This window comes from Lynx rufus, unplaced genomic scaffold, assembly GCF_022079265.1.
Source record: "Lynx rufus isolate CCGP_SWC_20201006 ecotype Redwood Valley unplaced genomic scaffold, mLynRuf1.p SCAF_5, whole genome shotgun sequence".
NCBI lineage: Eukaryota > Metazoa > Chordata > Mammalia > Carnivora > Felidae > Lynx > Lynx rufus.
The window spans coordinates 143,176,079-143,192,271 of record NW_025814867.1 but is presented as its reverse complement, the minus strand read 5'-3'; the positions used below and the strand labels follow the sequence as shown (position 1 = coordinate 143,192,271).

General features: G+C 39.5%; 1 protein-coding gene across 1 annotated transcript; it reads left to right on the top strand.

Moving 5' to 3' along the window:
• Positions 1–469: 469 nt before the first annotated feature.
• CCT8 (chaperonin containing TCP1 subunit 8) lies at positions 470–15,081 on the top strand. Its single transcript, XM_047099784.1, has 15 exons — positions 470–585; positions 3,328–3,418; positions 4,253–4,332; positions 6,152–6,301; positions 6,756–6,936; positions 7,050–7,111; positions 7,992–8,129; positions 9,504–9,682; positions 10,397–10,463; positions 10,542–10,629; positions 10,711–10,826; positions 11,170–11,241; positions 11,320–11,484; positions 11,777–11,896; positions 14,860–15,081. Exons 1-15 carry the CDS (start codon positions 526–528, stop codon positions 14,935–14,937), a joined length of 1,647 nt encoding a protein of 548 aa, XP_046955740.1. The 5' UTR covers positions 470–525; the 3' UTR covers positions 14,938–15,081.
• Positions 15,082–16,193: the final 1,112 nt, after the last annotated feature.

Below are 16,193 nucleotides of genomic sequence, written 5' to 3'. Positions count from 1 at the left end.
GCTTCTCACAGACAGAGCAGATGCCCAGAGAAAGATTTTGAAGGGGGGGGGGGGGGGGGGAGGCAGGTGCTCTGCCTGGAGGTGAGGGGGGAAGGGCACACCAGCCCTGACGTTGCGGGTGGGTCTGGAAGATTTCGTGCAAGTTAAATCTTAAGAGGAGTGGGTTTCAGGTCACAGATGGCAAATATCAAATGTCCCGACCTTGGAGTCTTGGCAAAGGGGTTAAATCGGAACGAGTCATAACGGCCCGACCGCTTGCGCGTGCGCCAGCCAGAAGCCCAAAGGCCCGCCCTGCGAGTGCCCTAACCGATCGACATGATCGAGGATCGTCAACTCAGTTCTGGCTGCGGGAACTGCTTTTTCTCGCGAGGCTTCTGACCAGGAGGCTAAGGAAGGGGCAGGCTCAACTGGAAAGAAAGGAGGAGCGTAAGGTCGCCGCACGCTGCGTTCCCAGGAGGCTTTGCGTGCCCCTCGCTTCCTCCGGGATCTTCTGAGCGAGCGCGTGAACGGCGATTTGCAGAGGCCATGGCGCTTCACGTCCCCAAGGCCCCGGGCTTTGCCCAGATGCTTAAGGAGGGGGCGAAGGTAAGGAATGGAAGAAGGGAGAGGGAGGAGAGTCGACGTAGGGCTGCGGCGGCTAGAGGGAAGAAGGGCCTGGTAACGGGCCGGGTGTGCTCCCTGGGTACAGCGGTCGGAGGCAGAGAAGATTCCAGAAAGGGAGGTGTTCGGTGAAGGGGGGCGAAGGAGGGGATTCGGCCACTAAGGCGAGCGGGCATTTTCTTTCTTCCCCGATGCAGGGAAGGGTCGACGGGCAGAAGGAGCAAGAGAGGCAAGGCCGCAGGATTCGTATTCTGTGTTTCCTCGCTGGGCAAAAGGAAAGCCGTTCGTGCATTTTTCCTCCACTCCTAAAACCGGGCTGACTTGCCACTCGACCCTTAAAGGGTGTTTTGAGGGTGAAGTCGAATAATGTAGGCTTGGGAATCGCGAAGCCAGTTGACACTGTTCAAGGAGGGGGTAATCTGGAGAGAAGAGGGACGGGGGCCAGTTCTCGACAGTTTTCCTTCGGGTGAGAATTAGAGGGCTCCCCGTTTCGTTCGCAGCAGTGCGTTGTGGTAGGACAGACGTTACTCAATCCAAATGGATTGTATGCCAATTTAGGTTAGCTGGCTTGATGTAAAACCAACCCCCAGTTCTTCCTTGCCTCATCTTTAAATTGACCAAAAGATGGTACCTTTGACTTGTAACTATCTGACTTTGTAAGTGTAAGAGACACTCTGGACTAATTAAAACGACTTCGTTTTATGCCCAGATTATGAATGTATTTCAAGAGCATAATTTGTGTAAAACATCTTAATATATACTGCTGATAAATTTGTCTCTTGTGTTCAAATCAAATCTTGGCTTTATTTGTCCCCCAAATTCCCTATGCCTCGTTAAAGAGATCTAATTTATTGTGCAGTTTACAGTAACAGTTTTAGGGAACTAGGTCATTGTTTGCAGAATACACTTTTGGGATAACAGCATATCAGGATTTAATGTAAATATTGGTAAAACAGGTTTGCAGGTAATGACATGGACTGCTCACTTTAATTTTTTTTAACGTTTCTTTATTTTTGAGAGAGACAACGCACAGTGCAAGCAGGGGAGGGACAGAGAGAGGGAGACACAAAGTCCGAAGCAGCCACCAAGCCCTGAACTGTGAACGCACAGCCCGATGCGGGGCTCGAACTCACGAGCTGTGAGATCATGACCTGATCCGAAGTCAGACACTCAACCTACTGAGCCACCCAGATGCCCCATGGACTGCTTACTTTAAAAAAATTGAAATTTTTTCATAATTTTTATTTTGAGGCTGAAATAAACGATCAAATCAGGATAATTTCAAATAATGATAAAGGAAATAAAGAATACTGTAGTAAAAACAAATAAAAAGATTAGATAGAAAGTACTATAGTAGAGAATGAAGTAAACAAGTCTGCCTCCCCCAAAAAAGGGAAGAGTCAGGAATAGATAGAACCAGTAAATAAGATGTTCAAGGAAGAACTTTTAGCTTAGTCCTAAGTGACAGAAAGAATCAGCCAAGATTGAAGAGGGCAGTATTCCAGGCTGAAAAACCAGTAAGTATAAAGGCCTTGAGGATGAAAGGAGTTTGACCTGTTAAAAAAGAAAACAGCAAGAGAGGTAATGAGGTTGAAGCTCATCAAGGGAAAGTAAAAATGGTGAGAGATGACTTTAGAGGAGCTGTAGGTTAGGACCAGAACATAGGACCTTGTAGCCTTCAGGAGGGATTTACATTTTACCCTAAGAGTGACGGCAGACCATTGATGGGATCTGATTTATGATCACATGGCTGTTCCTCAGAGAACGGGTAAAGGGAAAAAACTAGAGTGTAAGCCAGGTCAGACTAAATGCTTTCGTAAGAGTCCGTCAACCCTTGACTCTGAAGACACTACCCCTAAAGTAATGATTATTCACCTCGTTTGGATAACAGTTCCTTTTATGAGTAGTATAAAAGCCACGTCTTATGGCCTAGGATAGAACTGTCTCCTAGAAGCTCTTCAATGATGGAAGTATTCTATATTCATTCTGATACAGTATCCGTGAGCCGCATGTGGCTACTGGACACTTGAACTGTGGCTACTGCAGTGGAGAAACAGAATTTTTAATTTTAATTACTTGCAATATAACCACATGTAACCAGTGGCTCCTTTATTGGGTGTAGCAACTGTATAAAAATGTTCACATGAACAAACTGGAAGCTCATGAAACCCATCTGAAGCTACATGTAAATCTCAATTCTAAAAGAAGTCCAGTGTAAAATTTGAGAATTTTCGTATTGTGAGCAGTTCAGCAATTTTTCAATGTGTACGCATTGGAATTGTGTTGCAATTCACAAGAGCGTTCAGCAGTCAGGATACTAAACATTTGGGCAGCAGGTGTGTTAAGTGGGATTTCCCAGGGATCGGAAAACTGATGGTTTTATGATGCTCAGGCTCCTAACAATAAAAGAAATATACCATATTTCAACTTTTCAAAAAGTAATGATAAACTCTGAAGAGGTATTTTTACCTAAAATATATGCTTTGTGTTTTGACGTGTAAGTAGATACATGTGGTCTCTGAAAATGTCATTATATTCAACCAGTGAGCACATTTACAGATCATTTGAAGCACCATGCTTTACATACATAAACCTTGCTTGATTTTTTTTCAACAGTCCTGTGAGGTAGGTACTATTATTATATCCCCATTGTACAGATGAAGAAGATTATTGTGTTTCACTGTTTTGTCTAATCAGAAGGGTTTTTGTTTTTGGTTTATTTTACAGCATTTTTCAGGATTAGAAGAGGCTGTATACAGGAACATACAGGCTTGCAAGGAGCTTGCCCAAACAACTCGTACAGCATATGGACCAAACGGTAATTTCTAAATTCATGTTTTAAAAGATACAATACTAGAATTTTGTGTGCTAGCTTCTTCCAACTTACTCTGTGAGAATATGATACATAAACTGAGTTTTAGCCATAATACAAAAGTAATTGTACAGTTTATTGCCACCAGTGTAATGTTTTCAGTTTTTAATCAACAACTCATCTCTCTTTAGAAAAATAGGAATCAAAATGTTAATTTTTATCATATTGAGAGATAGAAAAATTACGGAGCTTTCACCATTGAGATATGGTACCTGATGTAAGGGAGAAAATCTCTCTTGCCTCCTACCGTCAACTGAATTTAATTGACACAAATGTATGGAAAGCAATAAAACTATACTTTTTTTCTAATGTTTATTTATTTTGTGGGGGGAGGGGCAGCAAGAGAGCGAGAGAGAGAATCCCAAGCAGGCTCCACACTGTCAGCACAAAGCTTGATGCAGGGCTCGAACCTACAAACTGAGGTCATAAACTGAGCTGAAATCAAGTCAGACAGTTAACTGAGCCACCCAGGCGCCCCAAAACTAGATTTTTTTGGTCTTTTCTACATGTTAATGTAATTTACATTTATTGAACAAAACTAAGAAGATTGACATCCTCCCAAGTAAACATTATAGGAGATTAGAAAGGACAGGAATAATGACGGGGGTGCCATTAGGGTGCCAGAGTAGATAATATGTGTTGAGTTTTTACAAAGTTACCTTAAGAAATAGATACAAGTTTATATTTCTTGACTAAATTTTGGGGGGTATTTGGAGACAGATTTGAGCGATTTTCCCCCCCTAACTTTTTTTTTCTGTGTTTTGTTTTTTGTTTTTTTAGGAATGAACAAAATGGTTATCAACCACCTGGAGAAGTTGTTTGTGACAAACGACGCAGCCACTATTTTAAGAGAGCTAGAAGTAGGTCATTACTTTGAAGCCAAGAAATGTTTTGGTGATGTCAAAAATTGAGTATATATGTATATGTATATATTTTTTAAGTTTATTTATTTGGAGGGAGAAAGAGAGGGCGAGCACACAAGCAGGTTGAGGGGCAGAGAGAAGGAGAGACAGAATCCCCAGCAGGCTCCATGCCATCAACGCAGAGCCCAATGTGGGGCTCAAACTCAGAAACTGTGAGATCATGACCTGAGCCGAGATCAGGAGTCAGAGAGACGCTTAACCGACTGTGCCAGCCAGGTGCCCCCGAAATTAAACATATTTTAACATAGAAGAAACCTCTTAGGATAATAAGGGACTATTTTTTTTCCCAACTTGAAAATTTATTATGTAGTTTTAACTTTTTAGCCGCTTAAATTTAAAAATCTCCCAAGTTATTAATTTATGGAGGCTTGCTTGTGATAAAAATACATTTGCTAATAATTATATCAAATTGCGTATGCTGTCTCATTCTGTAGAGTATGACACCAAAGTGAGTTATTCAAAAATGCAGAAACAGCTGATACTTAAAACAGTGGTTTAAAAAAAAAAAATTAAACCAGGTCTTTGGCTTTGTGAAAATGAAACACAAAAATGGTGGCATTTTGCTTTGCTTACCTGCAGTTTTGATATTGCAGAGTGTGTAGAATAGATTCTGCAGGCAGAATTATAAGTAAAGTGTGGCACCTGAACATCAGAGAACTATTCCTCGTCTAGCTGCTCTGTAGTGGAAAGATGTTTTCAACTTCACGAAATTGTCCTGAACTTAGCTCTTAGAGAATTGTAGCTTAATCTTTTCAAATGAAACTATAGGTGTGTTAACATTTCTCTAACTGCTTAAATAACTAAATAATATTGTTAACGTAGTGAACAAAACAAATTTAATTCCACAAGGAGGAATTAGTCTTTGTGAGTGTTAATGTTGGACGCTATGGTGGTCTCAGGAGTTATTCAGCCATGATGGAAATATTGCCTCAATAAAAACGATAGTGTCAACTTTGTAGTATTCTCACCGCTATCGGTTGTTACTCCTTGCTTGGTTTTTAAACCCTAAATCCAAAGGATAGACTACTTAAAATCTTGATACCTTTTTTTTTTTAAGAAACCTCTGTCTTCTAAAAAGCCACAATTGGTACTCCTTACAATAGAAATGTACATAGGCATTGACACTCATGATTAAATGAGGTGGTTATTTTGGTTTTTAATGCCTAGGTTTGGTTTTTGGAATTACTTTTTTAACTTAGTGGACATGTGATTTTCTGCACCTTATGTGCAGAGATGTGTGTACTGGGTGACTGGCCATTAAAAGAAGATGCGGTTTCAGGTTGTTTGCATTTGTAGTGATGCATTTGTGCTGATAGTCTCTGAGGGATTGGGACTGTCTTCTGGCCACCGCACTGAGTAGTATGTAGCAGTGTGATTTTGGAGTTACCTGGCCCACAGGGAGATTGAAGTGTATTAGCTTAAGAAAAAATGGAAATGAGGGGCACCTGGGTGGCTAAATTGTATAAGCATCCAACTCTTGGTTTCAGCTCAGGTCACGATCTCGCAGTTGGGGAGTTCGAGCCCTGCATCAGGCTGTGCTGACAGCTCAGAGCCTGGAACCTGCTTTGGATTCTGCCTCCCTCTCTGCCCCTGCCCTGCTCGTGCTCTGACTGACTCATTCTCTGTCTCTCTCTGGCAAAAATATATAAATATGTAAAAATAAAAAAATTTTTTTTAAAGAAATGAAAATGAAAAACTTCACGTTGCTTTCAGGATCAAATGTTTCGCACTTTAAAATTCAAACCCCTTCTACCAGGTACAGCATCCTGCTGCAAAAATGATCGTAATGGCTTCTCACATGCAAGAGCAAGAGGTTGGAGATGGCACAAACTTTGTGCTGGTGTTTGCTGGAGCCCTTCTGGAACTAGCTGAAGAGCTTCTGAGAATTGGGCTCTCGGTTTCGGAGGCGAGTGTTCATTTTGTAATGCACTTTTATTTAATTTGTGCCTGTATAGAGTCATCGTTGTAGTAATAGTTAACATTGAGCAGTTTACTCTGTGCCAGGCATTGTAGTACATGTGCTGTCTATGCAGTATCTTACTCCATCCTTATAAGAATCGTGTGAGTAATTAAAAATTAATAAAAATTATTTTTTATTTTAGATGAGGAAAGTGACACTTAGAAAAATCTTACTCAAGATCTTAACAGCTAATAAGTGACAGCATTCAATTTCGGGCCATCACAAAAGCCTACACTCGTGATGAGCACGTCCTGCCATGAATGCTGTTCTGAAAGTGTGCTTTGTCATTTTATATGGAAAACAAATACCCATATTCGTTGGGGTACTGAAATAAGCTATATTTTAGAGTCATGTCAAAATTGTGTCTTTTGAAGAAACACTTTGGCTTTTTACATTTAAGGTCATAGAAGGTTATGAAATAGCCTGCAGAAAAGCCCATGAGATTCTTCCTGATTTAGTGTGTTGTTCTGCAAAAAATCTTCGAGATGTTGATGAAGTGTCTTCTGTGCTCCATACCTCCATAATGAGTAAACAGTACGGCAATGAAGTGTTTCTGGCCAAGCTCATTGCTCAGGCATGTGGTGAGTAAATCTCAGTAAATGAAAAGATCCAAACTAAAAATATTTTAATGAGACTAAGATATTTTCTTTGTTGTCTCCATGCATCTTTTGACGTGTCTCGTTTTCTTAAACAGTGTCTATTTTCCCTGATTCCGGCCATTTCAATGTTGATAACATCAGAGTGTGTAAGATTCTGGTAAGTTTAGAAAATGCATAAGTGTTGTCTAATAGGTCCATTATATTTTGCAAAAAGAAAAAATGTATGTGTTTATCAAAACCCAAATTTTACCTCAGATTTTGAATATTTAGGACTTTGTTACATTTGTAACATTTTGGTATTTGGAGGTTGTAATACTACTATTAAATTTTAAAGGGTGTTTGATGTATTATCTCCTTATGAAATCATCATTTTTCCATCACAACTTTGAAGGTTGAGAATAATGCATCAAATATTACGTGTTTTGAATTCTTCATGTGTGCTGAATTAAAACCATAACCTTCAGAACCAGTTTTGAATGAGATGTTCTGTTGATCTACAATAATAGAACTCACATGTTACTGTTGTTAGTATTGAAATAAGAGTATTTTATATTTAAAAAATTTAGTGCTTCCTGTAGTAAAACCTGTGATTGGAGTTGAGTTTAGCTTACGTAAATACAAGGGTGTGTGTGTATCTTTGTGCACGCTCATGCATGCATAGATGCTGTGCCTTTTCTGACACTTGTACTGCTTTGTTCCGTCTCCTGTCCCCAGTGCTAACAGCTGTGCCTAGTACATTGGCACCAGGTATTTGGTGAGTGAGTGAATGAATGACTTAGAAGAGTTATTCTCAGTCCTTGGTTGTTCCCGGTACCCTGAAGGCCCCCCTTTCATTAATAGCTCATTCTCAGAGTGGTTTCTACCTTAAGTAGACTGGTGTGTTTTACATCCACCACCCCACTCCTTATTCCCAGGAGTCACCCCTTGGCATATTATGTTATGTGGAAAACGTTATTTTTGGTACATGAAGAATTAACAACTGAGCCCTGATGTTATTTTCATGAGATCACTGATGATTTTGGTATTCAATTCCTTAGGGTTCTGGTATCTATTCCTCTTCAGTATTGCATGGCATGGTTTTTAAGAAGGAAACTGAAGGTGATGTAACATCTGTCAAAAGTGCAAAAATAGCAGTGTATTCTTGTCCTTTTGATGGCATGATAACTGAAACTAAGGTATGTAGACTTTAAAACCTTAAAAGTAAAAATTTGGGGTTGCCTGTTCGGATTAACATTTTATGATTTTTAAGTTTTTAGGTGGAGATTGTGCTCTTCAGTGAATACTACATAATTATGGAAGATTGTAGCATCACACACACATACGCATACACATATATACACTCATAATGTATGTGTATATATATATGTATGTGTATATATATGTTACAGGAGTATTTATTTACTTATTTTGAGAGAGAACAAGGGAGAATCAGAGGGAGAGACAATCCCAAGCAGGTTCTGCACTATCAGCACAGAGCCCGACGCAGGGCTCGATTCCCTGAAACCGTGAGATCATGACCTGAGCCAAAATCCAGAGTCAGACACTCAACCATCTGAGGCACCCGGATGCCCCAGGATTATATATCTGCTTTAAAAAAAAATTTTTTTTGACGTTTATTTATTTTTGAAGGAGAGAGAGACACAGTGTGAAGGGGGAGGGGGAGAGAGGGGGAGACACAGAATCAGAAGCAGTCTCCAGGCTCTGAGCTGTCAGCACAGAGCCCAACGCGGGCCTCAAACTCACAGACCGCGAGATCATGACCTGAGTAGAAGTCAGATGTTTAACCGACTGAGCCACCCAGGCGCCCCTATATCTGCTTTTTAAAGTCAGATTCCCTTTCTTTTCTGAATACCTAATTCAGATACTAAATTTGAAACGTGAAATGGTGGCAGTGTTGTTTATGTTCTAGTATACAGCTCTTCTTATACAGCATGTTCTTACATGCTCAGCAAGTAAAATGCTCACTGAATACAAATACTTGTGTGCTCTTCCTTAATGTATTTTAATATTGAGGTCCTATAGCATCCTGAAACAAAATATGCCAATGTAATTTGAAATTGATAGGTTTGTTTTTAAAAATACATGTTACGAAGTTTGAAGTTCTTGTTTATAGGTCACTTCTGTCTTGGTCCCTAGAATTCTTAAAATCTGAGTTCATAGTTGTAAAAGTTCCACAGGTTGGAGATAGACCAGGAAGAGTCATTGAGTCCATATTCTAGAAAAAAAATTCAGAACCACAGTGTGGTTGTTTTGGTACGCTAGTTGACGTTTGTCAAAAGACAAATGCCAAGACACCTGCCCAATATATCTAAAATAGGTGTAAGTATTTCTCCCAACTACTCCATCAAAGTGCCTGTCAAAGAGGAAAATGCATCGGTTTTGGGAGTGGGGGGGTCTAGGAATAAGCTGAGTTTCATACATACATTGTATTTCGTAATGCATGTATAATCTCATTATTTTCCCCAAATATTTCTTCAGTAAAATGTTACCCCGTGACTTCGGACACCAAGGTACTAAAATGGTTCTTAAGAGCATGTTTGTCTTACTAGGGAACAGTGCTGATAAAGACTGCTGAAGAATTGATGAATTTTAGTAGGGGAGAAGAGAATCTCATGGATGCACAAGTCAAAGCTATAGCTGATACCGGTGCAAATGTCATCGTAACAGGTGGCAAAGTGGCAGACATGGCTCTTCATTACGCAAACAAGTACAATATCATGTTGGTGAGGTAAGACTGCTGTGTTCCATTAACCTGTATAGTAAATGGCCCTTTGCTGGTGAAACACAAAACACATTCAATACATGGTGAATTCATGCCTGTTACAAAAGGGCAAATATAACATCTTGGCTCCAAAAGCAGGACTTAACTTGATCTAGAGAGACAGGAAACACCTATGAGAAAGCTTACATTTGCACTGAGAGGTGGAGCAATCAACATGTTACTTGAAGAGGAAGAGGGAAAAGCATTCCAGACAAAAGAAACAACATTAGAGACCAGACGCAAGCCTGGTACACGCTGTCAGAGTGTGGGATCAGGAATGTCATTTTTAACCTTTGAACCCATTTGTGGGGCACACCAGACACCTGACCTACCCGTTCCCACCTCCAAACCAAATCTGCAGCATAAATCACTCCTCTTCCTCACAGCTCATGCGCTTGCCCAGAGTATAACAAGTTTTCTGTATACCAGGCCTTCCTTAGTGTTTTAGAACTAGAACTTGTGACATTCTACTGAAACTTGAATTTTCCCAATTCTAGAACACTGCCGTATACACCTGTGTGTGGATTACACTGTGCTGTCCAGACCTGTTCTGAGCTTAAATTCAGGATCAAAAGAATGTGACTTTTGGGGACCAGTGTATGGTTTCCTGTTTCATCTCTATTTTATTGTGGCACCTAATGGTGTTAAAATTTTCATTAAGGTCTTCGGGTTTTTTTAAAGGTTGAATTCCAAATGGGATCTCAGAAGACTATGTAAAACAGTTGGTGCTACAGCTCTTCCTAGATTGGTATGTATTTTGGACAACATTAAAAGATAGTAGAATGTATTGGAATTACTTTGTTTTACAGTAGTCCCTTTCTTACAGACTCCTCCTGTCCTTGAAGAAATGGGACATTGTGACAGTGTTTATCTCTCAGAAGTTGGAGACACACAGGTGGTGGTTTTTAAGCATGGTATGTGGAGATGGCAAAGTATGTTTATTTAAGTGGGGGCTGTTCATTTGCTTGTAGTAATATTTTTAAATTTATTGACAGAAAAGGAAGATGGTGCCATTTCTACCATTGTGCTTCGAGGCTCTACAGACAATCTGATGGATGATATAGAAAGGGCAGTAGATGACGGTGTTAATACTTTCAAAGTTCTCACAAGGGTTAGTATTAGCAGTGATCTTAATTTTAACTGTTAAAGGTAGTTTATGGTTGTTCTTGAGTTAAATATACCTTCAGTTGCTTAAGCATGTTCTTAGTGCTACATCTGTGGACATGCAGATGAGGTATTGTGTGCTGCTCCCATTCCTCACTTTGGTTCTCTTCTTTCATATACCAGACCCTACGTACAGTAAGGTAATTTGCCCAGATTATTCCATTTTTACAAAGTTTGTAATTAGAATTTGAGTAACAGTACCTCTAGTCTGGTTGGAGTACTGGAGTCTGAGAAGATTAGGAAACTATAAATTGCTTCTTAGTAAAATTTTTTTTAACTACATATTGTAGGATAAACGTCTTGTTCCCGGAGGTGGAGCAACGGAAATCGAATTAGCCAAACAGATCACATCATATGGAGAGGTATAGCTTTCTCTGTATAAATTGCCTTCCTTCATGTTCCTTGAATAAAATACAATACTAAACACGTTTTTCTTGTAGACCTGTCCTGGACTGGAACAGTATGCCATTAAGAAGTTTGCAGAGGCATTTGAAGCTATTCCCCGGGCACTGGCAGAAAATTCTGGAGTGAAAGCCAATGAAGTAATCTCTAAACTTTATGCAGTACATCAAGAAGGAAATAAAAATGTTGGATTAGATATTGAGGTATTTGGAAAAAAAAAAACTATGAATTTAAACTTTTATTTCATGAATGTGTAATATAAAAATAGAAGTAGTAAGTTTAAAAGAAAATCAAAAATGTTCTGATTTTTTAAGCAAATGATTTTCATAACAAAGAGCTCTGACAGAGTTTGTCTGTGGTTTTCCTTAAAATAGTCTTTATTTTATATTGTGTGTAGGAGAGGACTTTTGCCTGGCAACTTCCAGGTTTTGTTACTGAGTTAATTTTCACATAAGAATTTAGAGTGAAGGAGTGAAAATTGTTTTGTACCAACAGGCTGAAGTTCCCGCTGTAAAGGACATGTTGGAAGCTGGTATTCTAGACACTTACTTGGGAAAATACTGGGCTATCAAACTGGCTACGAATGCTGCTGTCACTGTACTTAGGGTGGATCAGGTGAGTTACAAGTGAAATTTTGATCTTTGAAAGTACTAATTTTCATGTGGGTCAGTAGTGTATTTTTATGGAACCAGAATATAGCACAGTTCTCATTCTACTCAAAAGTGTGTTTCTAAAAGTTCCCCCCACCCACCCATTTATTTTTTTCTGTTACAGTTTTAAATTGTATTTAGTATATTTCAACTAATTTGAAAGGATCTTTCCAGTGAAAGAAACTTCTGCCATTTTTAAACTGGAATCGTTAAAACAAACTTAAGGTTTATAGTTTTCGGACTTTTTTTAGCCTAAGGATCTCTTTATACAAACAGTCTGGAGAGGGAGTTTACTGTGTAATAATGTGGAATGTGGAAGGCCCATAAAGCCCTGAAACACATGTGTGCCACCAACTTTAAGGAAAACGAAACCTCTACTTGTGCATGGAGGTAGAATCTATGTGTTTAAAGTTCTTCTGGGTGTGACAAATTATATCTTGAAGGAACTAAAAGAAAAGTGTTAAAAATCATAGTATTTTTGACCTTTTTTTTCCAAGAGGGTAGTGGGAGGGAGATTGTGGCACAGAGGAAAATGGTAGGTTCAGATATAAGCTTGAATTCAAAGTTTTTCAAAAAGATGTTTTCTAGTAAAACAGTGAAATCCATTTTCTTGCAGATTTCTCGAACTGATTATTAAGCAATAAACTATTTGTAAATACTTAATGGAAAATTGCAATTGCAAGGGGCCTAGGGCAGATCCATTAGGTGGAAATCATGCCAAATTAATTTTGGGAGAAGCAAGTTGTAGGTAAAAACTAAACGAGAAGGAAATTTGACTTACTCTAGGCATAACAAGGACTAGTTCGTGGTAATTACAGCAAACATTCCATCTCAGTAAGAGGAAGAACAATTTTTTCCTAGCTTGAGATGACCAGAAAATGGAGCTGGATGTCCAATTTCAACCCATTGGAAATAAATTGGATGTTCATGTACTGGATTTACTAATAGGTGTTTTTATATCAGTAAATTTAGGTAATTTTCAGTGGAAGAATGCGGTTTTGGAGTTCTGAAATGATAATAGAAGCCTAAGGAAATGGTTGTTTTAAAAATTAGCATGTGGCTAATAGGGGAAACTTAAAATAGAAAGGGACAGGGGAAACTGAGTATATTGAAGCATGAGGTAATCCGGAATTCTAATAGAGGAACTTTTTTGAATGTCCATTACCCAAATTACATAATAATTGTAATAATACAAGTTCCTTGATCACAAAGAAGTCAGTTTTGGTTTTAAACTGGGAAGTCTCTGTTTTACAGTAGAGGATGTTCATTGTTATGTGTCCCTGGTCTTTGCTAAAATACATGATCTGAAGAACCCATGACTATCAATAACCAGTTTGTTAATAACTATAGTGAACTTGTACTCTTTAATAGTTCTAACTAATTTTGCATAGTATATAGTCTGGAAAGGGACATGTAAATCAAGTTTTAAGTGTTGGATAATGTGGAGCTGGGTTCATCTTTGTTGGAGTGTTTATTTCACTAGTTGTCAAGATACAGTCCCCAAATCAACAGCATCAAGATAACGTAAGAACGCGAAAAATTATTTATAAATCCTCAGGCCCCTAAGCAGTCCCACTGAGTTAGAAACTCTGGACGAAGGCCAGGAGTTTATTTTTTTATTATCTTTTTTTTTAATGTTGGTTTCTGAGAGCATGAGCAGGGGAGGGGGGAGAGGAAGAGGGAGACACAGAATCTGAAGCAGGCTCCAGGCTCTGAGCTGTCAGCACAGAGCACAACGCGGGGCTCGAACTCACGGACCATGAGATCATGACCTGAGCCGAAGTCAGATGCTTAACTGAGCCACCCAGGCACCCCAGGAGTATGTTTCAAATAAGCTCTGCAATGATTGGTGCCTACCAGCTTGAGAACTGTTGTTCTGGCTGTCTTTTTTAATCAAGCTACACTTAGGTTCTAAAATTGTCCTTGGTGCCTTTAATTCAGTCTGAACTTAATCTCAATTAGTAAAATGTTACTCCAAGGACTTCAAGGTTAGATTTCCTCCAGAAGCTTCTGAAAAGGGGTGCTGAATCTGTTGGAAGTGGTAGTGAAGATGTTTTACAATTTAGTGTTGCTTGAGACACATCCCCAACCTCTTGATGTTGTACAGAAAGATCTCAGTCCTGTCAATTTGGGAAGCAAAGAATACTGTTTACAGTTTTGAGATTCAGAATGTAGATTAGAGTTTGAGAGTTCCACTTTGAGGAAGCTAATTTAGCTTCTCCCAAATTTATTTGAACCCAGAGTTGCCACCACCCCGCTTTTTTCTCCAAATGAATCCTTTCAAAATGCTAGATGGTTATATTTGCAAAGTACTCGGTTAATGCATTCTAGATAAATTAGAGGTTTCCTGCTGTGTTCAAGTTACCAGGGAAGTCTACCTACTTGGGTAACGTTTTTTGAATACACACTTCCTACCACTTGAATGGTTTTCATTTTACAGGTACTAGGAAATTTCAGTATTAAATTTTTATACATATTTGTTTATGTACCAACCACTTTAGATTATAATGGCAAAACTGGCAGGTGGACCTAAAGCTCCTAAACCACAAGGAAATTGGGATAAAGATGGTTGGCAAGACGAACTTCATATATAAGTAGCAAATCAGGTGCCGAGCTGACGGATTTATACTAGTAATGCATGCGGGTATTTTTCACATTCGGCTCACAGGGCCATCGAGTTCTTGAAGTGCGTGTCTCAAAATGCCCTTTACTAACGTGCGTGGATGGTGTGGCCGTTCATGTCCATAAAAGCAGGAAACGCTTTGCTGGAAGCTAACAACTTGATGTTGATAGAGCCTCATATGCAGTTTATAACAGATCGCTTATGTTGAGATGATTGCTTCACCTTGAATCAGCCTCAGAAAAATATTTTCTCTTCATTTTAAAGGTTGAGTTTATAAGTATGTGCTTATGGTTTTGTTTTCTCAGATCATCATGGCAAAACCAGCCGGTGGGCCCAAACCTCCAAGTGGGAAGAAAGACTGGGATGATGACCAAAATGATTGACTGCCTTAGTTTTTACTGTAGGTGAAGACTACGTTTGTAGTAATAGTCTAGGAGTTGCCTGATGTTTTCGTATTCTCCTTAAATTAAGAAGTGTTTTGTGTTTATATCCTCAGCTGGATGATAAATAAACATGTTGCTATCAAAGCCTCATAGTCTGATGAGCACCGTTCTTGGATGTAAATGACCTGTTTGTCTCAACCTTGGTAATGAAGTTAGCTGTGGGACTGAAGGCAAGCCACTTAAGTAATTAGGGGCCTGTTCCTGTGTGTATCTGGCCTGCTGCCTGTTTGGAACACAGCCGTGCTTCTGTATTTACATATAGTCTATGGCTGTTTCCTGCAAGGAAATGGCAATGAAGTAGTCATGATAGAGACCAAGTGACCTACACGGCCAAAAATATTTGATATCTGTTCCTTTGCAGGAAATCTGTCAACCCCCAGACTGCATTTCAGGGTTTTTTTCACATCTCTGCTCTGGGAATTCTAAGACTTGAGAGGACATGTTTTTAATACCCATTTGTTGAATGGCTTAGTTAAAATAGTCTAGTAGTGTAGTATAAAGACAGTTGTAATACCACTGAAAACGTATCTGCTAATAGAAATTCGGTTTTTGTAAAGTAGATCTTATTTTTTCTTAAGCTCAGTAAGGAGTTTTGAAAAAACTTAACATGAAAGGTCAACTGATTTTATGGGACATGTGCTGACTCCTACGTCTTGGTCACGTAATAATCTTTGGTCTTTGAATAACATTTTGAAGGCGCCTGGGTGGTTCACTCGGTTAAGCATCTGACTCTGGATTTCTGCTCAAGTCCTGGTCTGCCGTTTGTGAGATGGAGCCCCGGGTTGGGCTTGGAGCTGACAGCACAGGGCCTGCTTGGGAGCGTCTCCCCCTCCCCCGCATGCACACTCTCAAAATGAGTAAACGTTAAAAAATAAAAAGTTACATTTTTTAAAAAAATGATGTTTTTGGTATTTGAAAGGAAATTTTGGAAGCAGTAAGACTCACTGGGTCTTAGGTAGTAAGTGTTGAGAGTAATGGAAGTTTAGAGAGCGGAGGCTGAGCCTTAAGGTTTAGGATTGCACGCAACTTCGAGATGCTGGCGCTCGCTTGGGTAAAAGGACAGTTCGCAGACTTTCTCTGGCATGCTGGCATTAAGGGGACCTGGTACTGAATTACTTAAGAGTCGCAGGAGTGTCTACTTTGGGTCTGTTCACAGAAAAAGAGCAGAGTCAGGCCTACACCCCAGCTTATGTACA

Coding starts and splice junctions, on each gene's coding strand:
- CCT8 (XM_047099784.1), top strand. CDS start 526: ATGGCGCTTCACGTCCCCAAGGCCCCGGGCTTTGCCCAGATGCTTAAG. Junction 6,302..6,755: donor TTGGGCTCTCGGTTTCGGAG/GCGAGTGTTCAT, acceptor TTTACATTTAAG/GTCATAGAAGGTTATGAAAT. Junction 11,897..14,859: donor CTGTACTTAGGGTGGATCAG/GTGAGTTACAAG, acceptor TTGTTTTCTCAG/ATCATCATGGCAAAACCAGC.